The sequence below is a fragment of the Sphaerodactylus townsendi genome, unplaced genomic scaffold (assembly GCF_021028975.2).
Source record: "Sphaerodactylus townsendi isolate TG3544 unplaced genomic scaffold, MPM_Stown_v2.3 scaffold_1468, whole genome shotgun sequence".
Classification (NCBI taxonomy): Eukaryota; Metazoa; Chordata; class Lepidosauria; order Squamata; family Sphaerodactylidae; genus Sphaerodactylus; species Sphaerodactylus townsendi.
Window position 1 is genome coordinate 1 of NW_025950033.1, and position 10,471 is coordinate 10,471.

Here is a 10,471-nt window from a genome sequence, read left to right on the forward strand (position 1 = left end):
TATATTTCTCCCCACTCCTTTTAGTTTGAAATTCTGCATTCCCCCTTTCCTCTGAGTTTATAATTCTATATTCCTCCCTACTCCTTTTAGTTTAAAATTCTGCATTCCCCCTTTCCTTTTAGTTTATAATTCTATATTCCTCCCCACTCCTTTTAGTTTAAAATTCTGCATTCCCCCTTTCCTTTTAGTTTATAATTCTATATTCCTCTCCAGTCCTTTTAGTTTGTATGGGTCTTCTGTAACAAAACAGGTACACCCCCCCCGGGGGGGGGGGCCTGCTGTTACCACTCTGCAGTTCTGCCTGTGCTTGTTTGGGGGTTTGAAGAATTCTCCCTGCTGATGAAGCCCACAGCAGATTAGATGAACAAATGAAGGTGCTTTATTATTATTGTTTATTATATTTGATAGACCGCCCAATCCCCAAGGGGCTTTATGTCTATCTTGGTTGCTGTAGCCTACCGGATTGGCCATGGCTGTCCAGAGTCTGAGGCCAAAGACTTCTACTTTACCTGCAGACTGAGTCTTTTAAGAAGAGATGTTTGGGATTGTACAGTATACTTTCTGCATGCAAAGCAGATGCACTTCTTTTGAACCCAGTGTTGTCTTCTCTCTGCCTGACTGAGACCTTTTTCCTTTCCAGCCATCCCAGAAAGAAAGAAAATAAAGACCTCATGGCTTCTGAAAGCCCCATAAAGAGGCTTCAGGTGGAACTAACTTGCTCTGTCTGCTGGGAGTATTTTATGGATCCGGTGGCTCTCGCTTGCGGGCACAGCTTCTGTCGTGCTTGCATTCTGCAGCTGTGGGCCAGATCCCCCACAAGCACCTTGTGTCCACTGTGTAAAAGGGTATTTCACACACAGAACCTGAAGCCAAACTGCAGCCTAGCCACCTTTGTTGAGATTATCCATCTCCTGAGCAACCAGGAAGAGGCGCGTGGGAGACATGAAAAAACCCCTGGACCTCTTTCGCAATGACGATAAAGCCCTCATCTTGAGCAACAAGGAACACCCAAGACCACAGCATAATTCCAATGGAAGAAGCAACCCGAGTGTGTGAGGTATGAATTTGTGGATAAAGGATGTGTACTTTGAAACGAGAATTCTTGCACGACGTACCTCGGATGGCCTGGGTTTTTTTGTAGCCCTGCTTCTCTGAACTGCAGCTTCTGCACAGATGTCTTGCTGGCAAAGGGTTCACGTTCCATGTGCTAACTTGATGTCCCATGCTGCATTTCTACCATCTCCAGCACTGCCGGTATTGTAGTTCCATCTTCGGCAGTGCTGGCCCCCCACTCAGCCTTGTGATCGGACGCCATATATATATATATATCTATGTACGTGTATATATAACGTTAAATAACGTTAGTTAATTGGATTTGTTTTACGCTGCTATAGGAATTTACGGGTTTTAATGTTATTTATGTCTATTGTTGTTTTACTGCCGAGATGCCCTCCGCTCAGAGCCCTTCGGGGGTTGAGCGGTCTATCAAGTGTGGATGTGACAACACTAGATAGTCACAGAGGGAGTTGTTGGGGTTTTTTCTTTGGTAGAACTTGTTTACACCAGCATTGCAATCTCTTCCTGGATGTCTGAAAATTGTTGGCAGTTTCCTTCTTTCATTGTATGTGTATGATTCTCTTTTGGTTGTATTATCTTCTCATTTTTCATAGTGAGAAAGATGGACTGTTTTTAGATCCCTGGATCTTTGCTCAATAAACGGTATATTACTCAGCAGGCTTTTATTGTAGAGGTAGATCAGGTACAGCTTGGAAAAAACCAGTTCCATTGAACCTGGCAAAGTTAGTCCCATATATTTCCCTAGGTCCCCCTCCCAAATTCCCATAGAAAGCATCTGACGCCTGGAGTACAATTGTGCCCATCACCAAGGTCAGCTGCTGATAACCCTGGAGCCACCTGGCTACCCACCCGCCACCGAGAATAACAATAACTCTTTCCTGTGGGCCAGACGTGTCAGGGGAGGCTTACTTCTCTACCAAGCATAGCAAAGCCATAAAAATTCAGGGTTAGGGTTAGATGCATTGTCATGTGCCCACAGAGCCTTTGTTTATTTCCCCTTTTAGGTTTAGTTTCCCCATAGTCAATTAGGTTTTGCCTTTTGTTAAGTCTTCCATGGGAGGGTGTTTTAGTTAGTCCCTGCCCCTTGAAGACTTTTCCCCCAGCAGGCAATTTCTTTTCCCTACCCAGAAACCCCCTGTGTTAGTTGTTCAGTTACTCAATGAGGTGCTAAGGGTGAAGATGTGTGCGCTGTTCGTAACGTCCATATAACCTTATGGTAGTTTAAAGAGAACAAGTCAAGTTTATCTGCAGTGAGAGTAAAGATCAAGGATTCCAGAGCTACAAGGGAAGCAAGAGACTGTCAACCATCCAACAGCAGCCGGAAAAGAACCAAGTCGGCAGCTTCCTACAGCCTGAGGATAAGCAAGTACTCTGTTTAGTTAGACCCTGGGAGGAGTTAGGGTCTTGTTTCTATCCTTGAATAAAGCCATTTTAAGAACTGTAGAAATTGGCTTGCACCACAGGGGCGTAACGAGGCAAACTGTAGCCCTGGGCAAAACCTGAGTTGGATCCCCCCCCCCCCCCCCCCGCCACTCCACCACGACCAAATTTTTTTTTTGCACCAGGACATTGGTGCCTGCAGGGGATGCATTTTTAGACATATCAGCACCAAAATTTCAGCATATCATCAGGAGACTGTCCTTATGCTGCCCCCCCAAGTTTGGCGAGGTTTGGTTCAAGGAGTCCTTTGGGAGTCCATAACTTTGGACTTCCTGAACCAAACCACACCAAACTTGGGGGGTAGCTTAAGGACAGTCTCCTGATGATACGCTGAAATTTTGGTGCCGCTAGCCTAAAAGATGCGCCCCCTGCAGGCCAAAAATGGAAAACCACTAAAAATACCCAAAAAACGAACTCTGCATTTTGATGCCCCCCACAAGGTGGTGCCCTGGGCAGCTGTCCACCTTGCCCAATGGGCATTACGCCCCTGGGCTTGCATTCCCCCTTTCTGTCCCAACCAAAAACAGGCACCTCAAGCAGAGACATGGGGGGGGGGGCAGAACATGCATAGATGGCAGTGGTTATATGTGTCAAAGCTGGTTACAGACATTCAGTCTCGGGTTACATTCAAGCACATCCATTCCAGCCCTGGTGCACCTTTTCTGATTTCACGAACTCTAATAGATGTTGTATTCCAACTATGGTTGCCGTGTGTTTGACAGTCAAGTATAATTATTACCTATGTATTTGGTGTATTTTTCATTTTGCGTTTCTCCCCAGAAGGAACCTTGTCATGGAAGATGCTATCGCTACAGTAAAGGGAAGTCACATATGACTGTGAAAAGCATTTTTGCCTTTTGATCTCCTGAAGGGAGGACAGGAAACTATGCAGAGGTGCCAGGATGAAACTTCAAAGGCCTAAGTTACCTCGGGGCCTGAACAGAGTTTTCCTGAGAAGGGGAAAACAAAGGGTTTTGGAATTCCAACTTGAGACGTGGTCAGAGAAGCATCTCTGGGCCGTGGGTTCCTGGAATGGGGACAAAGAACCAAAAGGAATGTAACCAGCTGAGCAACCTCCATGCATTTAAGTTTTATTTCTTTTATTTCTGTTTCTCAATAAAAATCGTTGAGACCTCAGCTGGTTGGAGTTATTGGAGAAAAGAACCCAGGTCTTTACTGAAACAAGCATTGGCTCTCCCAGGCTTGCTTTCATGATAAACCTAAAGCAGCTTACAAAAATATAGTACAGTATTTATTTATTTAATATCCCGCCCTCCCCAACAGGGCTCAGGGTGGCAACAACACAAAATTCAGTACAAAATAAAATCAACAGTACAAAAATTAAAAACAGAAAAAACCCACTGGAGGCCAATGACAGTCATGGTCAGGCCGGCTGCCTAGAGAAATGCCTGGTGGAAAAGCTCCATCTTGCAGGCCCTATGGAACTCATTCAAGCCCCGCAGGGCCCTGATCTCACTAGGGAGCTTATTCCACCAGGTGGGGGCCAGGGCTGAAAAGGCCCTGGCCCTTGTGGAAGCCAATACTAAAAAAAATTTAGGCCAGCCAAGCCTAAGAAACATGGACTGTATATATAGTGATACAAGGCAATGAGCTAATTGGTATATGCAATTAATTTGAGTATAAATTCAATAGATAATTCATAAACCGTTCACAAAGATTATATTAAACAGATCAGCAAATATATACAGTCAAACCAATACTAAAAAAAAATTAGGCCAGCCAAGCATAAGAAACATGGACTGTATATATAGTGATACAAGGCTTCCTTGTGGAAGCCAGCCAGATATTCTTTGGGCCAGGGATCTCCAGTAAATTTCCCTCCGATGAGTGGAGGGATCTAGTGGGGGAAATACAGGGAGAGGCAGTCCTGTAGGTATGCAGGTCCAAGACTGCTCAAAGCCTTAAATGTTAACACCTACACTTTGAATATGATCCAGCACTTGATCAGCAGCCAATGGAGTGGGTATAGGACCAGAGTGATCCAGTCTCCACTTGATGTTCCAGAAAGAAGCCTGGCTGCTGCATGTTGAACGAGTTTTAATTTCCGGGTCACAGAATTAGCGAATTACAATAATCCAATCTGGAGGTGACCACTATGTGGATTACTGTGGCCAGGTCGGAACGAGATATGGAGCCGGTGGCCATGCCTGTCACAGATGGTAAAAAGCCACTTGGGTGGTCTTGGCAACCTGGGACTCAAGCGACAAAGCAGAGTCCAAGGTCACCCCCAGGCTTCTGACAGGCGAGGCCAACCTCACCGTCAGGCGATTATAAGGTTTCTAGAATTATATCAAATCAAGTTGGAATCAGGTTATGATAAAATGGTACATACAAATAACTTTTGCATATCTACTTGTTGGGGTGAGCCAGCGAACCTCGTGGGGTCTCAGAGAGTGTTCGGGAATGTCTGCACCATCTGTTACCCCTGGGGCAAGCAGACTCACCGATCACAAGACCCCATGACTCACTGGTCACCAGGTGTCCTGGACAAAGGGACAAAAGGTGCATACCCCCAGGTATGGATTAGGCCCGGACAGGAGCGTTTCCTCCTGCACATAAATAGCCCCTATGACTCATGTATTGCCCAATATTCTCCCACTCTCCCGCCTTCTAACCCGCCTCCCAAAAACCCTAATAAAAGGTGCCAGGGACCGCTACCTCTGCAGATTAGCCGCTGGCTTTTCTCCACCGGATGATATCGCTGCGTCTCGTCTCTTCATTGCGTCGCCCGTGACGACTTCATCTACTGTTCATCATATACTCAGAATAATATGTAACCAATTCCTTTAATGAGGTACATGAAAAGAAATATATATGACTAGCAGCTGAAGGGGTTCAGCTCTGACGAGAAGAACTTTGGTTTTATTACGCGTAAAAGACATCAAAAACTTGAAATGAAATTAAATGCCATCTTTACGTTTCATCATTAGTTGCTCCTTTGTATTCAGATGAGGCCTCAGTATAATAATGTAGCATTTGGGAAGAAAGATGCAGCCCAGCAAGCCCACACTGGAGGCCAAGATGGAGAAGATCTGCACGGCAACCATGTCCTTCCCCTTGGTGCTCAGGTAGGTGGGCACAAAGGACACCCAAACGCTGCAGAACACCAACATGCTGAAGGTGATCAGCTTGGCTTCGTTGAAGGCCCCAGGCAGCTTTCTGGCCAGGAAAGCCACAGTGAAGCAGACGGCAGCCAGGAAGCCCATGTAGCCCAGGGCAGCGTAAAACATGGCGACAGACCCTTCGTTGCATTGCAGGACGATCTGCCCAGGCTGGGAGCTCATGTCAGAGTCTGGGAAGGGGGGAGAGACGCCCAGCCAGAGAGTGCAGATGCCCACCTGAATGCCGGCACAAGAACAGACAGTGAAGTTGGCCAAGCTCTTCCCCAGCCACTTCCTCATCCTGCTCCCAGGCTTTGAAGCCATGAAAGCTGCCACCACTGTGATAGTTTTGGCCAACACAGAAGAGACGGCAACGGAGAAGATGATGCTGAAGGCAGTTTGTCGGAGAAGGCAGGTCACCTTCTGGGGCTGACCGATGAAGAGGAGAGAGGATAAAAAAGACAGCAGGAGGGAGACGAGAAGAACGAAGGAGAGATCCCGATTGTTGGCTTTGACGAGTGGTGTTTCTAAGTATTTAATGAAGATTCCCAGAACTGCGCTTGTGATGAGGGTCGAGGTAAGTGTGAAGAAAGTTAGAAGGATGCCCAAGGGTTCTTCGTAGGAAAGGAAGGTCACTAACTTGGGAATGCATTGATTTCCATCCTTGTTTGATTGTTGATCTTCTGGACACTTATTACAGTGGCCTGCATCTGAAAAAGAAAAGTCTGAGTTCAGTATCACTAACCTCTGCATTAAACCTTTGACATTACTATGTTCCATAAACCTCGTATTTGAAGGAAAAGGCCTCAAAGAGCCTGAAAACATATGGATAGTAGATTGATGAACTAACATTATGTAGTAGGGGTGACAAGGCCAAAGTTCAGGAGTATAGGAGAGTCTTCAGAAGCAGAAAGTACCAGATTGAATCCCTAGCATCTGCACACCAAAGGATTTCTTGTATAGCTCTTCTACCAGAGACTTGGAAGAGATGTTCGGCAGAATAGATGGATTGTGGCTACATGACAGAATAGTAGATTCAAGAATAGATGCACTCAAATTTTGCTTAAATTGTAGTTGACCAAGTTGTAGGTTAGTGAGCCCAAGATCATGTATTAGGCTATTTGTTATGCCTGGCTCTCCCTTCCTCGAGTGCGCTTTAGTCAATGCAAGGATCTGCTGAACATCTTATTAATGATAACTATCCAGCTATTGTTCATGAAATTTTTACTGTGCTTTCCCTCCAAGGTCCAGAGGTTGACATATATGAGGTATTCCACTTTTATCCTCAGAACCTCTGAGTGCAAAGTTTAGCAGAGTGGCTTAAAATCATATAATAAGAAGCTTGATAGTTGATTAGGGATTTCAACCGAGGCCCCATTCATCCCCAGAAGCTGTTTGGCTTTCTCCGACAAATCACTTACGGCCTTTTAGCTAATACATCACAACGATTTGTTCAAATACTTCTTACGAGTCATCTAGTTCTAATTCTCCACCAGAACTGGCAGTCTTGCTTATATCCACCAAAGTAATCCCATCAGGAATAAACTACACATTGTTGTGCAGTAGTCTTGGGTCACTCAATTTGAGTCTGTCACTGTTACATATAAGTTATAGGGTGAAGTTAAGGCTCAAAAGATGAATGTGTGTTAATGGTTTCGGTTTAGGTACTCTTGACAGTCTGTTTGCAAGAACACTTCTGTCTCTTTGTTCAGTAAAGGAATTAATTTCTTACTCTTTACATGTTATTAACTTGTGGAATTCCTGCCCTATGGATGTAGTGATGGCTACTAGTTTGATTTGCCATAAGAACATAAGAACAAGCCAGCTGGGTCAGACCAGAGTCCATCTAGTCCAGCTCTCTGCTACTCGCAGCGGCCCACCAGGTGCCTTTGGGAGCTCACGTGCAGGATATCATAACAGGGTATCAAACAAATTCATGACCTAGTGTTCCAGCAGTGGCCATTAGCAAGGGTGTAGCTTCATAAACCCATGCCTCCCCCACAGCTACACCCGGCCCCGAACTTCCCAGTCTGACTGGAGATGCATAGCTTGGGGTGCATATCCAACAATATAAAACTGGAGCTGACAGTGGGGTCTGGCCTCAGCCAGGCTGGGATTGAGCTTTAAGCTTCAGGCTCAAAAAGGCTCTTGCTGCTCCTGACCTCCATGTGGAAATTGGGGATGCAACGAGCTAACTTTTGAACTCCACATGGAGATAGGGGGTGGGATAAGCTGGCCAGCTCTGTTCCTGATCCCCCCATGGAGATTGGGGATGGGGGAAGCCCTGCTCACAGGCATTAAACTGTGCCCTGGCCCTGAACTCCCTGGAGTTCAGGACTGGCACAGTTGTGAGGCTGGGTGTAGCCCCACAGTGTACTCCTGGGAAGTAGCACTCAGGTTTCCAGACCTCCTACCTCCCCTAGCTAGCCCCCAGCCATTAGCCATGTAGAGCCCCTATGCTGAGAAACAGTAACTCTACAAATAGCACTGCTCTAGTAGGGTGACAAAAAGCAAATGCTTTTGACCTCTGTGCCTCAAATGCCCTTCATCTGGAAGCTCTTGACAGGCCACTGTGTGAAACAGGATGATGGTCTCATCCTGCATGCCAGCTCTATGTTGTAATGTTCTTAATATACAAACAAAGAAAGTATCAAAGTTTGAACTTTAAAAAAAAATCTCGGAATCTATCCTAGTGAATCTTTGGCTCATTCCGCACATGCAGAATAATGCACTTTCAAACTGTTTTCAGTGCTCTTTGAAGCTGTGCGGAATGGCAAAAATCCACTTGCAAACAGTTGTGAAAGTGGTTTGAAAACGCATTATTTTGTGTGTGCGGAAGGAGCCTTTGCGTTGGTCCCCAAGGACTGTTTCTTTCTTCCACAGCCACCTGCCTTCTTGTGTGGAGATGGTCCCTTCTGTGCACGCTCTGCACTGATAGCAGCATGGATTAGCCTCTTCTCTAGTCCCTTTTTTCCCAGTCACCTTGGTGGAGCCAGGATGGCAGGGTTCATTGCACCTGGAAATGGGGAGTGTCTAAAGTATAAAGACAAGGAGAATCAATCAAACAAAAAAAGATAGGAGACTGTTGCACAAAAATTAATTCACAAGTTCAATCAAGGAAAACCCCCCCCCCCCCCCCGAATAGGGACATACAATTCTTCTCTTACTACAGATGCTAATTTTCTGTACATAAGCATTTCCTCTCGGTGGTGATTTAAGGTGATTACAAACAAATGTCTTTGTTGTATCCCACCAGGGATGATGAAATTGGTGTTTTCCTATCTCTGTTAGGTTCTTCAACTATCCCCAGTTGGACCTGGCCATTGTGATTCATGGGACGGTCACCTCCAAGATGGACTACTGCAGTTCGCTCTAGGCAGGGGTACCCCTAAAGATCCTTCAGAAACTTCAGGTTATCCAGAATGTGACTGCTAGACTGTTGACCAATACATTGTGTTCTGCACATATGCAGGCTATTTTGAAGCGATTGGACTGGCTTCCAGTTTAGTGTCTGAGTCAAATTCCATGCACCAGTTTGTTTTATTTATTTATTTATTTATTTATTTATTTATTTATTTATTTATTTATTTATTTATTTATTTATTTATTTATTGTTTACATTTTTATACCGCCCCATCCCCTTAGCCTTTAATGGGGCTGTCATACCTTAAGGCAGTGTTTCCCAACCTTTTCGACGTCGCGGTACCCTTGACCTCGCTCTTCATATCTCAAGGTACCCTTGAGGTTCATTTGAATTTTTTTTGCATTTTTAAGGGTTTTTTCCTTTTTTGGCCTGTAGGTGGGGGGAGTGGCAAGCAGGGGGAGGGGAGGGGAGGGAAAGCAGCATTGACAGCCGCGTTGTTTGTTTGCCTACATTCGGCATGGATTTGGGGGGATTTAAAGGGAAAGCTCCCTTTAAATCTACCCCCCCAATCCACACCGCATTTAGGCAAATAAAACAATGCTGTTTTAAATGTTGTTTAAAGGAAGCCCATGAGGTTTCCAAACCCCCCTCCCCCCGCCCCTTCGAAATCCATTTGATTCCGGGGGGTGGGGGAGGCGGTAGCATTGTCAGGGTACCCCTGGGACGTGCTCATGGTACCCCCAGGTACCACGGAACCCTGGTTGAGAATCACTGTTTTAAGGAATGCCTATCCCATTAAAAGCACATATGGTGCTTGCGTTCAGTTTCATGCGGACTTCTGGTGGTGATTGGGCCTCAGGTAGCTCATTTAACCTCAGTCAGAAGCAGGGTTTTAAAATTATTATTATGGCCCCAACCTGGTGGAATGCTCTATCTAAAGAGACTCATATCTCCCTGTCTAGGCTCTGCAGGGCTTGTAAGATGGAGTTATTGCTCCAGGCAGTCCGCTGAGGCGCTCTTGCTTGGCCTACTATCAGCTTCTTTGATTTCCATGCCAGGGTGCCAGTGTTCTTTTCTATAAATGGTGTTATAGAATATTTTTATCTCTATTTGTGGTTTCTATTTAAGTTGTTAACTGCCCCAAGCTTCAATTGCTGGGGAAAGGGTGGGATAAAAATAGAAATCAATAAATCACAGGATAAATTTCTGGGCGTCATGATTAAAGAGGACTTGACCTGGGGCGTACAGACTGCCGCGGTGGTTAAGAAGGCCCAGCAAAGACTGTACTATCTGAGACTGTAAAGGAAACAACAACTGGATGGAAAACTCCTGGTGTCCTTTTACCGCTGTGCTATAGAGAGTGTCTTAACCTACTGCATCTGTGTATGGTTCTCCAGTTGCACAGTGGCAGATCGGAAGGTGCTCCAAAGGGTGATCACTACTGCACAGAGGATTATCGGCTGCCCTC

At 45.5% G+C, this 10,471-nt stretch overlaps 1 protein-coding gene across 1 annotated transcript; it reads right to left on the reverse strand.

Annotated features, from left to right (window-relative positions):
• Positions 1–5,438: 5,438 nt before the first annotated feature.
• On the reverse strand, positions 5,439–6,349 carry LOC125424915 (vomeronasal type-2 receptor 26-like; the record flags this gene model as incomplete). The annotated part of the gene is made up of 1 exon (XM_048482351.1): positions 5,439–6,349. A coding segment is annotated over one exon (911 nt), but the record flags the coding sequence as incomplete, so codon positions are not given.
• Between the last annotated feature and the right edge of the window lie 4,122 nt (positions 6,350–10,471).